The sequence below is a fragment of the Moschus berezovskii genome, chromosome 7 (genome assembly GCF_049115385.1).
Source record: "Moschus berezovskii isolate FMDL1 chromosome 7, NW_MosBer_1.0, whole genome shotgun sequence".
Classification (NCBI taxonomy): Eukaryota; Metazoa; Chordata; class Mammalia; order Artiodactyla; family Moschidae; genus Moschus; species Moschus berezovskii.
The window spans coordinates 109,674,073-109,698,645 of record NC_142466.1 but is presented as its reverse complement, the minus strand read 5'-3'; the positions used below and the strand labels follow the sequence as shown (position 1 = coordinate 109,698,645).

Here is a 24,573-nt window from a genome sequence, read left to right as displayed (position 1 = left end):
CCTCCCTAACCCCAGTTTGCTAGGAAGGTTTCATGTGCCTCGGGTGTGGTAGGTTAGAGGAAAAAAAAAAGAGAAATGTTGATTTAGGGTAGAAATCAGTGGTTACTTGATTCACTGTCCTTTACTTGGGAGTCAGTTTAAATTAGCCTGGGCTTCTGCTAGACCTGGCTTCAAATCTTTATTCTTACAAACCTGTGACCTTGAGAAAATTATCTTACTTCCCTGATCTTCAGTTTCTTCCTTATTAACATGGAAATAATTCTCGCAGCCCCTCTTTATGATGTTTTTATGATATGTTTATAAAGCCCTAAGCTCAGAGCCTACATAAAACATGTCTTCAGTAATCTCTCAAGATTTTTATAAGGTTTAATTGTGTGTGTACGTGTGCATGTGTGTGTGCGTGCGTGTGCTCAGTTATGTCTTACTCTTTGCGACCCTTTGGACCATAGCCTGCTAGGCTCCTCTGTCCATGAGATTTTTCAGGCAAGAATAATGGGGCAGGTTGCCATTTCCTTCTCCAGGGGATCTTCCCAACGCAGGGAAGATCCTGCATTGCAGCTGGACTCTATCTGCTGAGCCAGTGGGGAAGCCCATGAGGTTTAAATGAAATAATGCCTATGGAGTTTCTAGTATTGTGTCTGGAATATTGTAAGAGCTCAATTAACATTGCTTTTTGTTATCATAATTACTGCTAACACTACATGTCTTTATACTTTCATTTCCTCAGAGGGATTCTACACTAATTCACCAGCTAGTTGGGTTTGAGCAGGTTGCTGGGCCTCTGTGAGAGGAGACTAGCATACTGTTGCAGTAAACTTTGGATTTGAAGACCTTTGGGAGGCTGTACACTGTGTTGGAGGCTGCCCTGCCTGCTCCATGAAGGCATCTGAGTTTGCTGTGTGTGGATGGGATGATAGCTGAGGTGCTTGAAGTTCTAAAGCTTTGTTATAACTGTGTGGACTGAAGTTGATGATTAATTTCCCTCCAACTCTAGTTTACTTGTTTATATCCAATCCAAAGTAGGAATTAATTAAGCAAATAATTGATCTGATTAAACCCAGAAGGTTAAGCCAAGGAATCAAGAAAATGGGAAAACTGTAAAATCTCAGATTTTTGAATGCCGACAAATTGTTCAGTATTAGTTCTTTTGTACTCTCTAGACACAGCTCCTTTTTTTTTTTTGGACTTGGAGAGAAATGATTCAGTTTATTATTTTCAAGCTGACCCCATCTTTCCCACTTTAGGCTCCAACACTGCACAGAGCTGCCACACCCAACCCCATAATAGCCCACCTCTTGTCCTCCACCCTCCAAACCAGCCCCCAGGGGAGTTAAAGAGGATGAAACCATGAAGTCAAAGCTTGGGAAAAGCCAAGGTGAATACTTCAAACAAGGAAACAACTAGGAAAAGGGGTCAGTGGCCACACACAATCAACATTAGGTGGGTGGTGTTGCCTTGACAATAGCCAGATGCACAAACCTGCGGCTACTTGTACCCCTGTCATGGTCCAAAGTTAGTAAGAAGGCCAGCAACGCAGGCTTCAATTTCTACGGGATCATGAAGCATCATCCATCATGTGAAGGGACTCCAGCAGGTTAGAGATGCACCATGCCCATCTGGAGCGGTGTCCTGATGCCCTTTCCAGAGCTCGGGCTCGAGCAGCTTTGGCCTCATCTTCCAGCTCATCCAGGAAACGCTCCTGGGACACCGAGTAGAAAGTGTAACCATAAATTGCTAATACCAGGGCCCCAATGCCCAGGCCAGTCACGATGTTCCGGGTCCGCCGTTGTGGCAGCATCTTCTGCCACTGGGCGAGCTGCGCCTGCCGCATGAATTGTAGTTGTGCAGGAGTCAGCTTCTCCCGAGTCGGGTCGATGTGCTGAGCTGGGGGGGCCTTTCCGCTTTTGGCATCCACGGGGTCTCCAGCTCTGGGTGCCGCCATGTTGTCGCTCTGCCCTTCGCCGTTCCCGGGGCGCGGGGCTTGCTGGGAATAGCAGTCCTCGGCCTCTCGGCACAGCTGCTTTTATCAAATATTTCTAAACTTCGGTTACTTTTGGTAAGTTAGTGGTCTACAATTTTTTTTTTCCCTTTCTTTTTTTGCAATTTTGTTTCTTTAATTGAGACAAAGTTCATATGACATAAAACTTTAACCATCTTTTTTGCATTGAAGTTTTTATTTAAGAAAAAAATTTTTATGGACCATTTTTAAAGTCTTTATTGAGTATGTTACGATATTTATGTTTTTTATGTTTTGGTTTTTTACCTGCGAGTCATGTGGGGTCTTAGCTCCTCTACCAGGGATTGAACTTATACCCTCATCTTTGGAAGACAAAGTCCCAACCTAGACTGCCAGGGAATTTCCCAAGGTTTTATCTTTTGCTTTGAATATATAATTACATTCATAGGGCACAGTAAACAAAACAATATAACAGGATATATGTTGAGAAGACTTTATTCCTACCCGTTCCCTCATGTACCCTTGTTTTATTTCACCCCCCTCCCCACCCCCGCACCTTGGGTAAATGCTTTTATTAGTGTCTTATGTTTTCCTTCAGTGTTTCTTTATGCAAATGCAAGCAAGTAGGAATGTATATTTTATTTCCCACCTTTCACAAAAAATAGCATATTACATGTATTATCTACCTTGCTTTTTACACTAACAGTATCTTTCCATGTTAGTGTATGGAGAACTTCCTCATTCTCTTTTTGTCTTTAGATCCCAGTGTTCCGTTGTGTGGTTATTGGTTTATATAATTAGTCCTCTTTTGAGGGATCGATCTAATTTTTTTGCTGATGTACCTCCACTGTTAAAAAAAGATGAGCACACATTCTCAGTATATATTTGTTTATGAATTATATGAAGTATTGTCCATCCCTGTAAGCAAGTTTAATGTCTTTATGTATACAGTAGCTTGAGCAAGCTCTGGGAAATGGCAAAGGACAGGGGAGCCTGACGTGCTGCAGTCCATGGGGTCGCAAAGAGTTGGACACGACTGAATGAGTAAACAATAATACTGTAGCTTATAAATAATTTTAAAATAGAGGCTGTGGTCATTTCATTTTACACTCACTAGATTATCTTGCGTACTCTTAGGGGTATACGCTCTGCTCTGAAAACTGCACTTTGAACCAGTTGATGAGTACAGAGGCATCCAGCTCAGGGATTAGTATGTCATCAGTGCCAAGTCAGTGTTAAATGAACCTGAATTTAGAACACAGAGTTCCTGTTTACCCCTCTCCCTAAATCTCGTCTGAATGTTTACCTACTGAGTTGCTCTTGGGCTTTTGAGAAGGTATTATTATCTAAAATGCCTCCCTCCCTTAATCTGTACTTGAGTTTTTCATCTGTAAAGTGAGAATACTTATGCCTGGTAAGGAGACTTGATTGAAATGAAGGAATACAGATGAAACCACTTTGTCCATTCCAACATGTAGGGAATTATTTTTTCTACTATCATTAATTGTGACCCATGTATGCTTCTCGGAAAGAAATCTTTAATTCTCATTTTATAGAAAAAGTGCTTTCAAATAGATGTGACAGGGGGACTTACTGAAAGATTTGACGTAAGAGTCAAAAGACATAGAGTTGATTAAAGGTAATGAACCTTGATTACAGTGATTTTTGTGACTTTCCTTTCTTTTTAGAATCCTGATACAGTCAAGGCCAAGTTGATCTCTCGGATGGCTAAAATGGGCCAGCCCATGCTGCCCATTCTTCCATCACAGCTGGATTCTAATGATTCAGAAATTGAAGTATGTCCCACTGGCTGTCTTAGAATGAATAGTGCAGATGTTGCTGTCTTCTTTACTTTTTTTTTTTTTATTACTTATTTATTTGACTGCCCTGGGTCTGCAGCATGTGGGATGTACCCTGACCAAGGATTGAACCCTAGCCCCTTGCATTGGGAGTGCAGAGTCTTAGCCACTGGACTACTAGGGAGGACCCTCTCTGTTTTTTTAATTGAAATTATTGCTTTTCCTGCCTCTAAACAGAATCATTATTTAGAGAACTTATAGTCAAAATGATACAAGTTGGTATTGGTACATGTGTTTTTCCTATAATTAGCACTTCCCCTGAGAAATGGAAGCAATTCTGTATATCTGTCACAAGAACTGGGCGGTTGTAAGTGGTTAATTTAGTTTTCTATTGAAATCTCTATTGTTAGAAAAAAATCAAACCTTTTAGACCGCATGATGCTCAACCCATAAAGAATGCTCAATTCATATTTGTTGATCGAATTGCTTAGATTCTCTTGGGAAATGTTGATTTTTCAAGTTTAAAAATTTTATTGCAATCAGATCTATCAGATTTTTCCCTTTGTTTTTTGCTTTTGACAATATGCTTAGAAAGCCTTCCCACTTTCAGATATTGTAAACATTACATGTGTCTTTAAAATGTGTATTATTATATATTTAGATCTATTATTTCATATTTAGTCCATCTGGAATTTGGTGAATGACAAGAAGTAACAATTCCAATTAAGTTCTTTAACCATTGTTTAATTCCTTATTGAATAAAATAATGCTTTCTCAATTGAACTGAAACACTTAACAATGATTAATTTTTAGGATTCTTTGACATTGGTGTACAGCAAAGCAAAGGTGATGATCTTGAGAAAAAAATTCACAAATGGTTTTATTTTTTCATAATTTTATTTTATTTCTTCATGGAAAAGCTCTGTGCAGATTTAACATTTTAAACAAAGATAAGATTTCTGGAACCTGTTATAGAATTGATTTTTATCTGGGTTCTGGAAATGAAATTTGGGTAAGATAATATTCTTATTAAAAATTTTAAGTGCTATTTATTATAGGGTAATTTAAATTAAAAAGACGACATATTTTAGAAAAAGCATTCTTTTTGTATTATTTTATAATCAGATTTTTAAACTTAATATTATATTATGAATATTTATGTTAGTATCGATAATATAAAAAACAGAAATAAAGCAAAGCTTTATTGCCTTTAAAGATAACCCAGTACTCTGTTATGTTGATTTATCACAATTCCTTTCATTCTGTTGTTAGACATTTAGGTTGATTTGTGTAATCATGTAAACCTGAGATGCTTTTCCAGAAATGCATAATACATTTCTGAGAATTTCAGGAGATGAGAGGAAGTTCTAAAGTAAGAATGTCGAAGAGATTTCAGCCCTTGAACTACTGTAGCATAGCAGATCACAGTCACTGTATATTGTGCCTCAAGTTTCTTTTTTCCTTGTGTGAATCAAGAAGATGTCTAGACATTAATTTGTTTATACATTTTTTTTTTTTTTTTTTGGCCACTGTGTGCCATACAGGATCTTAGTTCCTTGATTGGGGATTGAACCCATGCTCCCTGCAATGTTAACTTTATTTAGAATTACAATAGAACCAGCATCGCTTTGCTTTTATGAAGAAAAAGAATAAAGGGAAAACACTCAAAACTATATTGTCAAAAATAGCCTGGTAATGAGACACAGTGAATCCTACTGTGTGTGATTTTCTGTGAGTACCTTGAGGTCTGTAGAGATTATTTGGCAGAAGAGAAAGGCTGAATTATTCCCTGGGGTTCCTTGTGAGAGGCCTTAATTCTGTGGAAGCAGACTAGGTCAGTCTTAAGGTAGCTGCTGGTTTAGAAAATGATTCGTTATTGAGAGCAGTCACTCAAGCTGCTTCAGATAAAATAACATCATCAATGTACACTGGAAATTTAACTATAATTATTTGATACAATTTACAGGGAGAGGGATCCTAATCTGGTACATAATAGAGTCCTTTCCTCCCAGAGCCCATGCCTTAAATCTGTGCCTTTCTGCTTACCTTTCCTTCCTTTTTCTTTTTGGTCTAAAACACTGGTTGTAAGCAGGCTTAGGGTGGACAGTCAGTCTCAGTCTGCAACTAAGAACCCGTAGATGTAATAACCAAAGTGCTCGTGCCTGTTGTAGGACGTGAATGCTCCTCGAGGAGCTGGGCAGCCCTTGGTGTCCCCATCCGTCCAGCCCTCTCTTCAGCCAGCCCAGCCGGTGCTCCCACAGATGACCCCACAAGGTAAGGAACCCCTCTGTGGCCTTAACTTGGGTTGGTACCAAAATTATCATCACTGCACCCTAAAATGTTAGGCTGTATTGTTTTAGTATTGAGAATAGAACTAGAGTATGAAACTTCTCAAACCGTCCCTGGATAGGGCATTTTCAGACCTGAGATGTATTTGGTCTGCCTTCTGTGTCCTCTGCTGTGTTGCACTGTCAGGTTTGGAAATCAGCACTCAGCTCATGAGCCATCACCCTGTGTGTATTTCTGCACTTCTTGTCAGCTGATAGGGTCATAGGTCTGAATCTCATGTACCCGAAAACACCCAGTTTCCTTTCACTAGCCCAGTAGGTTTAGATCCTCGTTGCTGAGATCCAGTAGGTCTGGCTTTAGGAGAATTAGGTGAGAGAAGTGGTCAAGTGTGAAGGGTGATGGTATGTAAGGTGATAGTCCGGACTTGGACCAAGAAGTGGGGAGTGGGTTTAACCGTGCAAACTTTTTGCTCTATCTTAGCACCTCAGCCATCTGTTTCTGGTCTCCAAACACCATCTGCTGCTTTGATGCAAGTTGCATCTCTTGACTCCCACTCAGCTGTATCTGGCAACGCCCAGTCCTTTCAGGTAACATTTTAAAATCATGTCAGTTATTTGCTATCATTTATTATTGTTCTATTCAGTCTCTTTTTCTCTTTTTGCTCAATTTGTACAGCAGCAGTTCCCCGCACAGCTTAAAATTTTTCCCCTTCCTGAACCACCACTTTTTCATGTCTAAGCAAGCAAAGGATTACCTGCCTTACAGGTTGTTGTCAAGATTAAATGTGAGAACCAGCAAAACACCTGGTACAAGGCCCGGCACATAGTGAAAGCCCAATTGATGTTTGTTTCCCTTCCTTTTCACACATGTCTAATTCAGAGATATATATTCAAGTCTTCTGTGTTCTTCTCTATCAAACAGCTGATAGGCTAAGATTCTGCTCTACACTCAGTAGAATGGTTGTGGTGAAGGGGCAGTGGGGGAGGCTGTATACAAATACAGCTGAACTCTAATTGTTTAGTTATTCTCCAGAGATGAGCTCTTTAAAGTAGGGTTTTTTGGTGGGTTTTTTTTTTTCTGTTTTCATAGGAAGCAGTGGCAGCAGCCTGTCTGCCTCTGCTGACAGTTTGCCAGGACAGTAGGCTCTTTCTTTTGCCCAGCACGTTCGATGGGTAAGACTTAACTCCCCATGGTAAAACATGCTCACTTCTTTGGTGATTCTTCATGTGGAGTGCAGGGGGTGAGGGGGAAGGGCTCAGAGCAGTGGCGGTCAGGCAATGCCTCATTAGTAATGGGTGCGTCAGAAAAGTCCTGCCTTGCCCTCCCTCACTCCTGAATGGACCTAATGGAGAGTTAGGTCCTGTATACTGAGATTCTTTTTTAGTAATGGATGGGTAGTTATACCTGTCCCTGGAAATAGGCTGGATTTCCTTAATTCAAGGAAGAATAACCATCATTATTAAAATGACAGCTGCTGTTTATTGCACATTAATTGTCTTCCAGGCACTTACTTAGAAGGGGGTTAGGAACTTTAGCTATCTATCACTTCATTTAGCCCACACAACAACCGTAAGAAGTGGTATTGTTATTTTCATTTAACTATTAAGGTGACTGAGGCTCCGAGGAAAATGAGAGCGCTTGGTCATGCAGATAAACATCAGAATCCAGCTAGGCAGAGGCATCCTTTGGAAACCAGTGAATTTAGTTTGGAATCCGAACACCTCTTCTTTTACTTTAATGAAACCAAGTAGAGTTTGCTTAGTTTCACAATGTCTCAGACCATTTGTTGGCCCAATGGCTGAGGGATGAATTCCTACTGAATTAAATCATCACACGAGGACTGGGGAGTAACCTGAGACGCCTGTAGGGCTTCAGTGAAGTACATCACTCCTCTCCTGCTGCAGCTACTGTCCAGTACCAAAGCCTGGTCTATCCATCTTCAGCTTCAATACATTTGAGTCTCCTTCCAGTTTACCTACCTATTCCATCAAAGACAAACTAAGCAGAAAAGAGAGAGATGAATGTTTTATAAACCGGCTGTAATTTGGCATCTTCTCAGCCCTATGCAGGTGTGCAGGCCTACACTTACCCCCAGGCACCAGCTGTTGCTTCCCAGCTGCAGCCCGTTCGGCCCTTGTACCCCGCACCACTCTCGCAGCCTCCTCATTTTCAAGGTAGGCATTTCTCACCTTCTGCTCTTGCTGGGCTTCCCCGTCTCCCATCCGTTCTCATTTTGACTCCAGTAGATCTCTGCCCTTTTTGTCTTTTCTTTTTTAAGCAGCTTAGTTGAGGTATGACTTAGATACCATGGAGTTCACTAGTTTTTTTCCTTTCTTTTTAAAAATGTAATAAAGATTTATTTCTTGTGCATGCTACATGTCCATTATGGGTAGACTGGAAGTTGGGTCATGCCTGGTCATCACTCTGGAAGGAGGTTCCTGGAGAGGCACACTCTCGAACACTTGACCTTTGCGAGTTTTGTGTGGATCCATATGTTCCTTTCTGGTGGTCAGGGCCTCCTGCCCGCTGTCAGCTGGTGCTCTGTGAGAGCCTCTGTATCTGAAGATGTGTCCCTAATGAATCCATGGAGGGAAAAGTACCCCACATCCACCGACTCCTCTGTGTCTTGTCATCTCCCCAATTCACTGGTTGTAAGTGTACAATTCAATGACTTTTTTTTTTAGTAAGTCTACACAGTTGTGCAGACATCACCATGATCCAACTTTAAAACATCTCCAGCATCCCCCCTCAAAGCCCTTCTGACCACTTTCGGTGTTTTGTTTCTTGCATTTTTTCCTGCCAGCCCTTTAAATTCCTCTCTCAAAGTTGCTCTGTAGAGTTCTTAGAGTAGATAGTAAAAGAGGAAAATATCAGAGGAAATTGGGAGAAAGCATGACTGTTTAGTATCTCATATGAGAGCTACTTTGTTATAATTTTAAAATTGTGAAAAGAATATACTTTTATAAAAAGTCACAAAAGAGTGTGAAATGAAATGTTACCGTCTTCCATCTTTAAACCCCCTTGACCTTAGGAAGCAGTCACTTGAGTAACTTTTCAGGTATCTTGTATACATGTACAGTGTGGTTACTTTGTGTAACTGCAAAGCCAAATAAGTGTGTGCGGCGGGGACGGTATCCTGCCTTCTTGTTCTGCAGCTTGTGCTTTGCACAGTGATCACTTTGAGCATTAGGACAGTGGTAGAAAGAAGCAAGGGTATCCCCGACGACATGTGAGGTCCGGGAGTGGTTAAGAGTTTCCTGTGTGCATGCTTGGTCTGGAAGCCCTGCTCTTCTCCATCTGGAAAACTACTAAATCTGCAGTCTCTTCTGAGAAGCCGTCCCTGTTGCCAGCCCTCTCTCCCCTCCTTCCAGAGGTGTAAATGTATGTGTGTCACTAAAAAGTCAGTGTTGCTGTTCTCTGTGCTGCTTTTTGTACCTTGTAACCTGGTACATGGTTCATTCTTTGCAGTTTCAACAAACACTGTTACAGTGATCTGTTTACACGTGAGTCTCCTCACCAGACTCTGCTTCTCAAGGGCAGGAACCGTGTTTCACTCATTGCTGTATCCCTGGTATCTGGGTCAATGCCTGGCATGCAGTTGGGTGAACGGAGAACAATCTGAGCTGCTAATGCCGCCACGTGTGCCCTGGAACCAGACTGTACTGCTGGTTGCATGGAATAGGGGCGCATCGTGGTTATTGTTAGCCTTGGAGCCCTTTGACCTTTACCGCTGCTCTATCTTCTCCTGACAGTGTGACTCACCGCCAGCCTCTCCTAGTATTTGGAAATGTTCATTTCTTTCTTTGCTCTGCTGATAGAGCTGTTGGCTTTTCCTCATTCAGTATCCTCTGCTGCAGTTTCACAAGTTTCTTCTTGGCTTTTGTCTATTTAGGATCAGGTGACATGGCTTCATTTCTCATGACTGAAGCCCGACAGCATAACACTGAAATTCGGATGGCAGTCAGCAAAGTGGCTGATAAAATGGATCATCTAATGACTAAGGTAACGGAGTCATCTCGTTTTGAAAGCAGGGGTATAAAGTGAATTGCCTGGTGGTCCAGTGGTTAGGAATCATTGCTTTCACTGATTCAGTCCCTTGCTGGGGAAATAAGATCTGGAAAGCCGTGCATGGTGCATCCAAAAAAAATAAAGTGGGGTATAAAGGGGGAGAGTACGAAAAGGGAGCAGCCAGCACTGCAGGGAGACTCTTTCTTGTTTTCCGTATTCCTAGTACGTGCTCAGTCACTCAGTTGTGTCCAGCTCTTTGTGACCCTGTGGACTGTAGCCTGCCAGGCTCTTCTGTCCTTGGGATTCTCCAGGCAAGAATACTGGAGTGGGTTGCCATTCCCTTCTCCAGGGGATCTTCCCCACCCAGGGATTGAACCTTCGTCTTCTGCATTGCAGGCAAATTGTTTACCACTGAGCCACCTGTGAAGCCCCATATTGATAGTCGTTAGTAGTTATTTCCCAAAAGAGTTGTTTTATTTAGGGATTCAGTTAGCAGAGGAAAACTCCTGCTTACATTAGAGATTGTCTCAGAAACTTATTAACCCTCTCAGTGGTCAGATCTTGGTTACATTGTATTTCTCCTTGCAAAAATTTCATTCAAATGAAAATTTAATGAAATTAATTCATTTAATTCATTAATTTTAATGAAATTTTAAAGACTTTTCTGGCACTCATTTTGTAGGTTGAAGAGTTACAGAAGCATAGTGCTGGCAACTCCCTGCTCATTCCCAGCATGTCGGTGACCATGGAAACAAGCATGATTATGAGCAACGTACAACGAATTATTCAGGTGAGAGTGATCTCAACCTGGAGATCTCCCGGTACTCTGTCCAGAGATGTACTACCTTTAAAACCTCCGCTCCTGGAATAAGAGCTTGTAATAAATGCTCACGCTCCATGGAATTGGGAAATTTTGGAAAATCCACTGTGGCTTAATCTAGTCCAAGTGACTTATTACTCTGTAATCAGAAGGAAGCATTTCTTTTTCGACCATATACCAAAAATTGACTTCACTTTCAGTTCAGTTCAGTCCCTCAGATGTGTCCGACTCTTTGCGACCCCATGAATCACAGCACGCCAGGCCTCCCTGTCCATCACCAACTCCCGGAGTTCACTCAAACCCACCTCCATCAAGTCGGTGATGCCATCCAGCCATCTCATTCTCTGTTGTTCCCTTCGCCTCCTGCCCTCAATCCCTCCCAGCATCAGAGTCTTTTCCAGTGAGTCAACTCTTCTCATGAGGTGGCCAAAGTATTGGAGCTTCATCTTTAGCATCAGTCCTTCCAATGAACACCCAGGAGTGATCTCCTTTAGAATGGACTGGTTGGATCTCCTTGCAGGCCAAGGGGCTGTCAAGAGTCTTCTCCAACACCACAGTTCAAAAGCATCAATTCTTCAGCGATCAGCTTTCTTCACAGTCCAACTCTCACATCCATACATGACCACTGGAAAAACCATAGCCTTGACTAGACGGACCTTGGTTGGCAAAGTAATGTCTCTGCTTTTTAATATCACTTCCCTTTATGGCCATTTATATGTTTAGTCTGTTCGATATAGTGATTTGTATCCATCAGGTAGAACTTGATATGTTGTTGTAAGTATTTATATTTATCTGGACAGAAGTTCTAGATTTTTTTTAACAGTATCACCCGTGAGTTCAAGTTGATTCCCTTTTATCTGATGCTTTTCTCTTAAAAACTTCAGTTTTACGCATCACATATTTTTGAATTTAGGAAAATGAAAGGTTGAAGCAAGAGATCCTTGAAAAGAGCAGTCGGATAGAAGAACAGAATGACAAGATTAGTGAACTGATTGAACGAAATCAGAGGTAAGGGTGGGTGTGGGGCACTGGCTGGGACGAGGCTTGTAAAAGCCCAGGTTCAGTGAACGTGTTCGTTCAGGGGAGTTTATGTTTGTTTCTGCTCTTCTCTGTTTCCTGCCTGTTGTATGAATTACTCCTTGGTGACTAAGAGGGATTTCAGGAGAGAGGGCTCAGGAGGCTGCGACAGAACACAGACCTGTGTTTGAGTCCATGCTCTGCTCTTCACTTGTTCTGTGGCTTTGGGCATTTTATTTATTCCTTCTGGCTCTAGTTTCCTCATCTGTAAAAGCAGTGTTAATGCCTGGAAAACTCTAATGTCAGCTCTTCTGTCTCTGTGTGGGCTGACTCTGTTTTATCAACCAGAACTTCACAGATTTCCACATAAACCCTAGCACTGTATAATTTTTCTAGATCCTTCTGAAAAAGAATTTTGGCGGAGTGGTCAGGGGAACATGTCACAGCATATAGCATTTCATTTTAAAAATACCGTTTTCCATATTTCTTTTGTTCAGTGTCCCTTATTTCCCACATGGAGGAGGGGAGGGAATTGGTTTTGTTTTCTTTTCTTCCTTCCTTGCAGCCTTCATCTTCCTATCTCTTCTCTCATTTCCCCTCACTACACCTGTTCGAATTCCTCTCCTCTTCATTCTGCACATTCAAAGCAATTCACCCCTGGCCCAGGTTCCTGCCTCCAAACTTGATTACTGCACATCTTAGGAAAAGAAAATGCTTTCAGACTGTTGCTGATGAAGGAACAGAGCAGCGCTCTGACTGTATATTGGGTTGTACCTGCTGTGCTTGGAGCGCCTGATACATGTTTTCTTTTTCCCTGTTTATTTCACAGGTATGTTGAGCAGAGTAACCTGATGATGGAGAAGAGGAACAACTCACTTCAAACTGCCACAGAAAACACACAGGCAAGAGTTTTGCATGCTGAGCAAGAGAAGGTAAAGAAACTGGGGAGAGAAAAGCCCAAGGGAGGATGTGTAGAGCCAAGGAGTGTGTCCTCTGTACGTACTCACCAGGCTGCTTTTGAGCAGAATTTTTGCCATTGTCGGGAAGAGAACTAGAAATCTCCCAGCAGGTTTCTAATATATCCACCATCCAGATTTCTGTTTTTTAAATACATTACAGTTAGTTGACTCAGAAGCAATCACTGGTCTTAGTAATTTGGTTAAGGTGAGGATTAACACAGTTTATTAGAAAGGAATCCTATTCTGAAAAAATCAGCAACAGTTTCTGTTACGCCACGTAACACATATTTATTGAGCAGTTTGAGATTGTTTAAGTAAGCAATCCTTCATCTGTGTCTGCCAGAGCGTTTTAAAGTGCTGTTGTTTGACTTCAGTCATCTCAGTATTATGTATTTGGACGTGTTTCTGAAGCAGCTGCGAGGAAGGCTGCTGAGGGTCTGGGTTGAGGAGGCTGGTCTGGAAGCCCCGTGCCTCCGACGTTTGCTGCAGGGACACTGTGTATCTGGAATGAGTTCCTTCCTGTTTGGCCTCTCCCTCATCAGCTGGGAGAACGCAGCCCTTCATCTGCTGTTTTCGCAGAGGTTTAAGAAGTAGCTTATATTTTGTATTTGAATATTTTTGTAAAACATGAAAAGTTAAGTAGGATGTACTTTATAACTTTACACACTTTTTCACATTCTGGTAATGACAAGGATTCCTTTCTTGGGTCTCATTGCTGTTATTGTTTATGTTCTCTTAGCTAGTATCCAGTCAAGTAATAATAATAATAATTTAAAAGTGGACACCTTATCCACAGATAAGCAGTGTTTTGCCCAGTCCAGTCTTGACCCTGAATCTTTCCCATTGCTACTTGACACCGCCTTTTCTTTGTCGTGGCTGAGTCCCAAAGCCTGGATCCCCACTCCCCATGAAGTCTACTTTTTTACTATTTCTCTTTCATCTTCTTTTATTTGCTTTCTCTTTCCTAACAAGGCACCCACATATCTTGTTTGTTGTGGCTGTTAACTAATATTCAGGTCTGTGATTGATTTACATAACTTGTTCTAGATCAGTGGTTCCCAAATACTGGTTTGGCAGCCTCAAAATCACTTAGGGAGCTTGATCAAAAACATATATGTGTAAGCTTCACCTTGAAATTCTAATCCAGCACTTCCAGCTGAGATCTGAATCTGAGCTTTTAAAAAGCCCCCTCGACTCTGAGACACAGCCAGGGAGGGGGCACTGCTCCCCTCAGTGATCTCTTCTGCCACAGTCTGTGGGGGTGGCAGCTGCCACACCTGTGTTTTTAGCAAGCTCACTGTGCGACTCCCATGCTGAGTATCAGTGGTATGTGTGCATGTGCGTATGTATTCCAGTCAAACTTCATTCACAAACATAGACAGCAAGCCAGTTTGACCTGCAGGTGATAACTTGCCAGTGCCTGGAATTAGCTAACTAACGCACCCAAATGTTTATTGATAAACTCCAAAAGTGTCCGGTACAATACATGAACCCGGTCAGTGCTCTACTTATAACAGCCTAAACGGCAGTGATAATGACAAAAACAGTACCGCCTGTTGTTGCTCGGTCGCTCAGTCATGTCTGACTGTGACTCCATGGGCTGGAGCACCAGGCTTCCCTGTCCTTTACTGTCTCCTGGAATTTGCTCAAACTCATGTCCATTGAATCAGTGATGCTGTCGAACCATCTCATCCTCTGCCACCCTCTTCACCTGTCAAACGCCTCCTCGGTCCTAGGCACCATGCTTTACACAGATCTGTTTGAGGACATCTCCTAGGCTAAATATCAGGAGATATTCTTGATGAGTCAGGTACCATTTACATGCTTCAATTGGTCTCCTTTATTCCAGTAAAACTTTTCAAGCCTTGACTCCCATTTTTCTTTTGATCCATTTCTTACTTGAGAGTCTTCCCTGTGATATCTCTCCTCGTAAATGGAAATAATCAAGGTCCTTCCATGCCTGGAGGTACTTCTGTGCCTGCAAGCACAGTTCAGAAACCTATGGTTATATGCTCAGTGAATATTTGGTAAATGAAATTATTTTTCTCTACGGCAGTATTGATATTCCCACATAAAACCATGGAATAATGGTTAAAACTGGAGAGCAGTGACAGTTTATCTAGTTTGATATTCTTTTCCAGAAGAGTGAGCTGAGGCCCAGGTGGAGTAAAAGACTTGCCTGGGGTCTCACCTGCAGCCAGCTGTGCCTTTCTCCTTTGCCTGATGGCCATCTTTCTTTGGTACCATGTTCCTCCTCCTATCCCGAATGCTTTTCCCCTCATTTTTCTGAATTCTTGGTTCTTTCTTGTCGTGGCTTTCTTTTCCCTGCTCTCCATGTCAGCAGTGGAATTTGATCCCAGGTGTGAACCAGGGAGCTGTCGTATCCACTGTGTAGGTTTTGGATATTTTCCTTTCTCACTTGATATTGCAGACCCTCACTTAAAACAGTCACGATTAAATATACACCCACACACATGTGCTCACAGATGTACATACGTGTATAAATTTATATGTGTTCACACATTTCTTTCTGATTACAAACGTTGCATCTGTTTCTTCCAGGAAATACAGATAAGCAGGCGTAAAACGTAACTCACAAACAGTCCTCCCACTCAGAGATGCCCTTGTGCTCAGACTCTTTGCAGACCCACGGACTGTAGCCTGCCCGGCTCCGCAGTCCATGGGATTTTCCAGGCAAGAAGACTGAAATGGGTTGCCATCTCCTATTCCCGAGGGATCTTCCTGACTGAGGGATCAAACCCACGTCTCCTGCATCTCCTGCATTGGCAGGTGGATTCTTTACCACTGAGCCACCTGGGAAGCCCCACACTCAAAGATAATTTTTATACATATCATTCATTCCGTCACGGTTTTCGCTTTGTGTGTGTTTGGGAGACAGTATTACTTTTCTTGCTTGTAAGAGGCCTTTCTCTATTAGGGCCTGAGTCAAGAGCTTTTGAGTGATCTTCCATTCTGTTTATTCTTGGTGAGAGTGAGCACTGCCTCTCCTCTGGAATTTGTCCCTTCCTGTGGTCTTGGCAGCTCCGAGGTGCTATGTGAATGGTCTTCACTCTGATATTAGTGAATTCTGGAGCTATGATGAATATGGAGCTCTCTGAGCATTGTGTTAGTTCAGTTTCTACCAGGCCATTTGGGACAGGACAGTGAGTAAAACTTTTATTCCACTTGTGGCAGATGAAAACCCTCTTCTGTCTGGAAATTCAAGCTGCCATTGTCCTCTGTGTTTAACAGATGAAAACGTAAGGCTGGTGAACAGCAAAAATAAGTATCTTAGAGCTCACTCTGAAGGATGTTGTTAAAAAATTTATTCTGACGCTTACTAAAACTGTAAGGGAGACTTTTGTTCAAGACTGTTGCTATAGATGGGAGTTCTGTGGTGGCCTCGGGGTTAGGTTTCTGGGATTTTACTGCTGCGGCCTGAGTTCAATCTCTGGTTGGGGAACTGAGATCCCACAAGTCACAAGGCATAGCCAAAAATCAAAAGACTACTGCAATAGGTATGAAAGATTCAGCTCAACTCTAAACACAATAAGGGCAAGAGAGCAAGCAGGGGATTTACAGCCACGGAGCAGAGTGAGAGGGTCAGTGGATAGAAAATTACTAAGAGGAGAATCATAGGAAGGGGGATTCTTGTTAATGACAGGCCAAGGACTTAGATACCAAAGGTTGGGATGAAGAGCTGTGATCAGTTATCGGGGTAGAGAGTCTCTCTAAACTGACACAGCAGGATTCTTGCTAAAACTGGGCTGGTCAGGCCAAAGTTGGGGTGGGGAGACCAAGGCTGAGCGCTCTGAGGCCCTGACTTGAAGTTTGGTCAGAGAGAGAGCCTTTGCCCGTGGACACTCAGATGCTCATTCATAGCCTATTTCTTTTTACTTTGTGTAGCATTTATTTCCTCTACCTTTAAGAGAGCCAAAACATCAGAATTTAAATGTAAGCTAGAAAACTGATTAAGGCTTTGGAATAAAGTTTAAAACTGAGGTGGGTACAGTGACAACCCTGAGAAGGGACAAGTGACACCAAGAAAGTAGACAGCAGTAGAAATGCACGTGAAGGACAGTGGTCTAGGGAGGAGTCATGGTGGCAGCAATGCAATATGGAAAGATGGTCCAACCCCAGATACACCCTGCTGTCCAGAAGTCACGACCGTCAGAGCCATCACGCACTGCCTTTCCTGTCATCTGATTTCTTCTGTTTTTTACAGGAGCTTATCAGTTCAGGTGCAATGAATGTGGGATTTGTCATTTGTTTACCATTCCTTTTCACTGACCATCCTTTTGTTTTCATCATCACCCTTAATACACAAAACATAGTAGCTGATTTTTCCAAGGTGTCATTTTGGCTTCATCGAATGTTACTTGAGAATATCTAGCTCCTGTTTGGCCAGTACAAGCACCATTTAAAATGCATTGAGCAGTCAAAGAAGTTGGAGTGGTTCTTTCTTTTATTACCGCTGTGCTTCCAAGAACCCCCAACACGGTTACTCTGACGTGACTGATGTTTATAGTACTATTAGTAGCACAGTGCTCAGGAGAAGTTATAGACTGAGAGGTGGATTGCCATCAAAAGCATTCAATTTAAAATTTAAAATACTCTTTTCTTCTTCTTTTTAAAAAAAGATTGTTCTTCATAGGAAAACTAGAAAATGGCAGGAATACTATTTTTACAAGGTAATTCCCAGGTCAGAGACCTTGCACATTTGAGGGCTTGATTTTGACTCAGTGCAGGTTGAAGGTGGCCTTAGCTCTCTTCCCAGCAGTTCAGCCAGCACAGTGTGTGAGGCTGGGGCATCACCACGTTTAAAGTGATGTCATGCTTTGTCGCTTTTCAGGCCAAGGTGACGGAGGAGCTAGCTGCTGCCACTGCACAGGTCTGTCATCTGCACCTGAAAATGACGGCCCAGCAAAAGAGAGAAACAGAGCTGCAAGTCCAGCTCACAGAGAGCAGGAAGGAGGCAGAGCTCCTCAGGGGTCAGCTCGGCCAGCTGCAGGCAGAGCTCTCAGGTATGGCCTTGCGGAGGGGCTGGGACTGTGACCAAATAAACGTAAGGAGTTACACTGTTTCCTTCCTCTCGGTCCATTTGACAGAAGGCTCATGAAGGTTATGAAGGATTAAGCCAAAAATTAAGGTGAAGCAGTATAAACCTACGTGATTGTTTGACATAAATGATGACAAGAGAACTGACCATCCATTTAGTGGCCACTCAGTGGCCACAGTTCTGCTTTGTTTGGTCAAGTGTTCAGTATCTTTGGTACTTAGGATTGGCCTCATAGGCCTTGAAGAGATAATCTAACTTGTGACTAATCTAACTGAGGGGTTCCTCTAACTTGTGACTCGGTACAGGCTTAAGAAGGTGCTTCCTGCATCGGTTGCCTCTTTCCTAGAGGATGGATTGCAGTCTTTCAGCCTGGCTCTCAAGGCCCCTCCACCTCAGCTTGTTTCCTGTTATGTTGCTTAGTTCATCGTAGCTCTGGGCATGCTAGCCAGCGTGCTGCTTCCGCACACCCTGTGTCTCTCTTGCTTTTTGTCAGTACTGTTCTCCGGACTTGGGGTGTGCCTGCCATCACCAAGATTTACCTGCAGTCCTCTCCAGAAACTGCCGCTTCCAGAAACATCACCCTCCTGTTTGCCCCTGGAATATTTGATCTCCTTTAAAATCTGGCATCTCTGAGTGCATCATTATGGCCATTTTCAGAGTTAGCCTTTGATCAGCACTACTTGTGTGTCTGCCTTCCCTTCTATAATGCAAGCCTCTGAAGGGCAAAAATGGTGCCTTGCTCATCTTTGTAAAGCCCTTCCCTTAGTACTAGTTCAGTGCCTGGCACAAAGGTGCTGCTGGAGACACGGTGAGAAGCAGATTCGTGAAGACTGGCGTGTTGCTTCATCCACCACCTTGTGTAACAATAAACGGAAGGCACAGGTGGGACCGGCGGGTCAGGTATGGCAGGAACAGCAGCAGCTTTAGGGAGAAACAAAATTCACTTGCCCAAAAAGAAAGCTAAGAAACACTGATGTCAGTTGGTGAAGTGACACCTTGAAGATAAATCCTTTCCTTCTTAGAGCATCAGTTGAGCAAACTTGAGGGAAAATCTGAGATTCGAATGTCATACTGATATCTTCTTTCCTGTTTTCACGGTACCCTGTGACAGTTACCTTAAGGGTACCATAAAGGTCTCAAAAGTTTTCCAACAAAATTAATTTTGATGCATTACATTTTTAAAATTGTTACTATTTTCTTATTGAAGTATAGTTGATTTACAATGTTTTACAGTATTGTGTTAATTACTACTATATACCAGAGTGATTCAGTTATACATATATATATATATTCTTTTTAAAAAATCATTTCCATTATGGTTTATCATAGGGATATTACCCCTATGGCACAGATATCCCTCTGTGCCATCCAGTAGGACCTTGTTGTTTGATATATTACATTTTAAAGAAATATTCCAAATAGCTTTATTTGAGAAGGAATGTTTAGAAAACAGACTATTGATGGAATGTCCCAGCTACCAAGAAAGTTGAGAATATCTTACCAGGCATCGAGAAAGGGCCTGGACCACTAGTAAACAAAGATCTCAATGTGTTGAGTCCAGTGTGTTGAGATGATGACCGACATGGAATTGAAGGACTGATACATTTCAGGGGTGATCTCTGACTGCTTGGTACACTTCTCTTCCATTTTGTGTGTGTCGGAGGTGACCTGTAGGTACGGAGATAAATATGGATGGGTGTGGAAGTCAGTGAGTCAGTTTATGGCTTGATAAGCCTGTTGCGGTCAGTGAGGCGATGCTGGAAGAAGTGAGTGGAAGAGGCTCATGTGGGAGGGTTGGAAGGTGAGAGAACGCAGTTTTGAAGGAGCTGTCAGGATGCCATACAGCCCACGGCAGCTCTGGTTCTACAGCCAAGTCTTTGTGCTGTCATATCTCAGAGCTCCAAGAAACCTCCCAGCAAGTGCAGTTCAAATTCAAGAGTGAAAAGCAAAGCCGGAGACAGCTGGAACTCAGGGTGACCTCCCTGGAGGAGGAGCTGACTGACCTGCGAACTGAGAAGGAGTCTCTGGAAAAGGTAAGCTCTTCATCTGAAGTTTCTCTGTTGTACCCAGGTGGCCAGGGTGGGCTGTTTGATAAACATTTTTATTTTCCTTTTAAAAAGTACTGTAGCGTGTGCTCACTATAACATATAAATAATACAGAAAAATATAAAATAAGAAATGAAATTTATGTTCTTCTCTTGTCTACACTAGAGGCAAGAACTATAAAAAAATGCATGATTATTCTTCCAGATTGTTTTCTTTGTGTATAATATATATACGCACATAGCACGCATATGTGTATGTATAAAGTATGTGTATATACATATGTGTACACTGATAACATTTTAATAATAATGTGACTATATTTAATACTTTAAAGATTGTGTTGTGGCCATTATACTAATAAGAACGAGAGCTTTCTAATTCTTTGTAACTACTGCATAGTTGGCTGCTGCAAGGCTGTACCATAATTACATTTAACTATTCACCTGTTGATGGATATTTATGTTTCTAACTTTTCACTGTTTCAAACATTGCTTTTGTGGATATCTTTGTACTATATAACTTTTTTTGCAAATTCATTTGAGCATTTCCATGAAATGGATTGCTTGAATTTGAATTGCTGCATCAGAGAAAATTCTCAACATTTAAATTTTTAAAATAAATATCGCCAGATTATCCTAAAGAGTTTGTTAGCTTACATTTCTAGCACTGTGTAAGCAAGCCTGTTTCTCCATTATTCTTCCAACTCTGCCTGTATAAATTTTTACAATCTTTCATGAGAGGTGAAATATGCTTGTCTTTAGGTGTATTTTTGTTAGTAGTAGAGCTTTAATATATTTAACACCTATTTGTATTTCCTCTCTTATAAACACTATTAAAGTGCTAATCCTTTGTCAGTTATAGATGTTACAAATATTTTTCTAGTTTGATGTTTTTTAACCTTATTTAGTGGTATCTTTTGTTATTTTATAAATTTAACACTAGGATAATACTAACCCCTTTGAACAAATTGGGAACATTTCTGTCTTTTTCTATATTTTGGTACAGTTTAGATATGAAAAGAGTGGCCTGTTTCTGAGCTTTTAATAAAACTCTCTAGTAAAGCCCTTTTGGCCTACTGCCCTTTTAGAGGATAAATCTTGGTCTGTGCTTTGTTTCTTCCATAATTTTATCAGGTTTTTTTAAAAAAGTTCTTTCTGATTTTGAGTGCTGTTTCAATTTTTCATGGTTCTCGATACTCTTACAGTGACCATCCTTGTAACAGATCATCTTTATGATCTACTGCTTCCTTAAAATGAAGTCTAATTTGTATAATTTCTTGGTGTGTGTATGTATTTTGAAGGTCCTGTCACAGAATTGTGACTTTCTTACCAGCAGATTGTGAAAGTATCTTATTTCCCTATACACCTACCACCGTTCAGATGTTCCTCATCTCTTAACACAGTGGTAGATAAAGCTCTTCTAGTTTACCTTCTTTTTGTCGCAGTTATTTTTTTTTTCCTGCCAGTAGTCGAGAATGTTAAACACATTAGGAAAATTAAACTGAAAAAATGAATTGTTTTCATTAACGAAAGACCCAGTGATGTTAATAACTACCACCACCATCACCATCTCTATTTATCTTCTTCAAACAACTAGAGCTGATGACGGTTCTCTTGTTCCTAAGAACCTCTCAGAAAGGAAAAAGAAGTCAGCTCAAGAGCGCTGCCAGGCTGAGGAGGAGATAGACGAAATTCGCAAATCACACCAGGAGGAATTGGACAAACTTCGACAGCTCTTGAAGAAGGCTCGGTTGTCCACCGACCAAGCAGCTGCAGAGCAGGTAATGGGACACTGAAGCACTTTGGAAATAAAAGGGAGGCACGAAGGACTCAGAAAAGCTTCTAGTTTCTTCTTGATCCTTTCAGATGACATTTCTCATAGTTGATGCTCTAACTTTGGACAAAGGTGGAAGAGCCAGGAGTCAAATGGAGAATCTTCTTTTTTAAAGCTTAGTGAAAATCTTATTATAAGTAAAACATGAAGGCAAAAAGTTTTCCAAACATGACAAGGCCAAAGTCCTCACCCACCAGACACCGTCCTTCAGGCATTGTCCTAGGAAAGAAGGGACTTATTTAGTCAAAGAGGCGGGGAAATCAAGGGTAGTGGCGGCCACAGCTAATCTCTAGTCATTTGACAGCAGGCTTTCTTTTTGTAAGTTTCTGCATTCATGTTTATATGTTGTATATTCTTTAGTTAGAGTGAATTGGTGTCCTCCATTTGATCATCTGTGGAATTTTGGAGAGAAATAAGAGTTTCTTCTATTTAAAAAGGTCTAAGGGTCCAGATCCTGAAAAGTATGATCATATTATGGCCCTGGGGACCTGTCTATAGACAGTCACCTCTTTATCTGGTTGTAGTATCTTTTAGAGTCCTGACAACCAAGGTCTTCCAGATGGTTGTTTCTCTGCTAAATCTGGGCTCTTAACTTTTTTGCCTTGTTAAAGATGGGGTTTCCCAAGATGCAATTAGACGCCCCCAGGATACAGTGATTACTTTCTCTTGGCAGCTGTCTCTAGTACAAGCTGAGCTGCAGACCCAGTGGGAAGCCAAGTGTGAGCAGCTGTTGGCCTCTGCCAAGAATGAACACCTGCAGCAGTACCAGGAGGTGTGCACACAGAGAGATGCCAGTCAGCAGCAGCTGCTCCAGCTGGAGGAGAAGGTGAGTGTTTTCCCTTGGACTTAGGCAGCCCGGGCAATTTCAGGCAAACAGGTTGTTCAAGTCTTGTAGATCCTTTTGTACCCGAAAGATATTAATCACTTTTGAAAACAGAATCATACTTGTTCAGCTCTCCAGTTGATCAGTAATATTTCATGTACTTATTTGGGATGACAGGTCAGTGACCTAGAAAAAGAAAAAGCAGCATTGATGTTCTGGACTATGTTTTCCATTATAATTTGATCCTTCATTTATTAAGCAAATACTTATTGAGTGCCAGTTGTGTTTTAGGCACTGTGTTAGGGAAAAGGCTTACAAAGAACACTCCTCAGGAGTCTCACAATCAAGAAAGGGAGACCGAGAAACAAAGATAAGCATTAAATGCTGTGAGGCCCAGAAGAGGAAGTGCGCAGGGGAGCAGAGCCAAGAGGGACAAGGAGCTTTGATGAGGTGGGGAAGGCCGCAGGTGTTCTGGGCAAAGACCCTGAGACGGGTTGGAGCACAGGTGTGGTGGGATCATCTGGCATAAAATGAGAACGAGAAGGAGGGATGGCTTACCACCATGTATGGAAGTCCTCATGTCTGGAGGTCAGTTAAAGTATCCAGTTGAAAATCTTCCACTCCGAGATGAGGAAGGCAGTGTTGGTGGTGACCGTTCATATGTCTGTGTGACTGGGGTTATCAGACCCTTCCTCCCGTTTTTCATCATATTCTTGACCTAATTAGGAACAAGGCAAGTGACCTTGTTGGGAAAGAGGAGATGAAGTGGTGAGTTGGGACTGAGTGATGAGGAAATGGAGTGCTCTGGGTCAGCAGGCCTGGGGTGGGGGTGGAGGGGTGTGGATGGCAGCAAGCCGACGTGAGGTTGACACTTAAAGCTCCGGATGCTCCTCCTCCTCCTGGGCTTCCTGACCTTCACCTGGAAGTCCAGGTTCCCAGGCCACAGCCACAGTCTGTTCATTTTTGCAGTGTTCAGCCCTCCAGGCCCAAGTCACATCCCTGAGAGAGCAAAGCGCACAGTGCATCAAGGACCTAGAGAGCAAGGCCCAGGTGTCTGGGGCCGAAGCCACTGCTGCTGACCCCGCAGAAAAGGTGAGACGTGAACTGTGTCCTGTAGGGCAATCGCGTATGCATAGCAGGCCTTCAGAAAGAACTTTTGTCTGTCAGCGTGTTGTGTCGTTAGCTTGTTTTCCGATCCACCACCATCTGACTTAAATCAGAGTTAACCCATTGGAACCTGTCTCTTTGGTGGCAAAGCCCAGAGAAAGCCCCATTCTGAGGTCTTGACAGATGAGGGAAATGTTTCTAAGTCACAGGAGAGGAGTGGGGAGCGTGCCAGCCTCTTCTGGCCACTAATCCTCGTAGCCTGTGGCAGCTCCAGTGGTGGCCTCAATGGGAGGGTGGCATCAGTGAGCCATCTTTGAGAGTCTTAAGCATACACGCCACAGCTTACCCGTCCTTCCTAGAGCCCTTCTGTCAAGTGCTGCTCATTATTCAACATTGTCCTCTCCACAATGTCGGCCGTCGGAGTCTCAGTTCCTGACCAACCGTGTCCCACTGCAGAGTCCTCAGAGCGCTTCATTTAAGCCTTCCAGACCTCTCTCTGGAATTTATTTATCTAACATCTAATTTATTTGGCCGTGCTGAGTCTTTGGTGTGGCATGTGATATCTCATTCCCTGACCAGGAAGGGAGCCCGAGCCACCTGTGCTGGGAGCCCAGTCTTAGCTACTGAGCCGCCCGAGAGAAGTCCCTCTCCGGAATTTACATGCATCCCTTAGTCACTTGACTTTGGCAGCATACGTTTTGATACTGTTTCTCTCTCCTCATGTGGTCGCGCAGGTCAAGAAGATTATGAACCAGGTGTTTCACTCCTTGCGGGGAGAGTTTGAGCTGGAGGAGTCTTACAATGGCAGGACCATTCTGGGGACCATCATGAACACCATCAAGGTACAGCCAGTTTG

General features: G+C 42.4%; 1 protein-coding gene and 1 pseudogene across 4 annotated transcripts in view; one reads left to right on the top strand and one right to left on the bottom strand.

The window, feature by feature from the left end:
• The window catches only part of FKBP15 (FKBP prolyl isomerase family member 15), a 58,465-nt gene that overhangs the window by 28,675 nt on the left and 5,217 nt on the right, over positions 1–24,573 (top strand). For 2 of the 4 annotated variants that reach the window (XM_055427606.2, XM_055427609.2), the window contains 14 exons: positions 3,646–3,753; positions 5,928–6,030; positions 6,526–6,632; positions 8,105–8,219; positions 9,938–10,047; positions 10,736–10,843; positions 11,787–11,881; positions 12,720–12,822; positions 17,702–17,873; positions 19,805–19,941; positions 21,579–21,734; positions 22,461–22,613; positions 23,580–23,702; positions 24,452–24,559. In XM_055427606.2, coding sequence (XP_055283581.2) covers positions 3,646–3,753; positions 5,928–6,030; positions 6,526–6,632; positions 8,105–8,219; positions 9,938–10,047; positions 10,736–10,843; positions 11,787–11,881; positions 12,720–12,822; positions 17,702–17,873; positions 19,805–19,941; positions 21,579–21,734; positions 22,461–22,613; positions 23,580–23,702; positions 24,452–24,559 — 1,698 coding nt within the window. The remainder of the gene's footprint in view (positions 1–3,645; positions 3,754–5,927; positions 6,031–6,525; positions 6,633–8,104; positions 8,220–9,937; positions 10,048–10,735; positions 10,844–11,786; positions 11,882–12,719; positions 12,823–17,701; positions 17,874–19,804; positions 19,942–21,578; positions 21,735–22,460; positions 22,614–23,579; positions 23,703–24,451; positions 24,560–24,573) is intronic. The other 2 variants (XM_055427607.2, XM_055427608.2) reach the window with 2 other exon arrangements.
• On the bottom strand, positions 1,455–1,965 carry LOC129557068 (cytochrome c oxidase assembly factor 3 homolog, mitochondrial pseudogene; annotated as a pseudogene).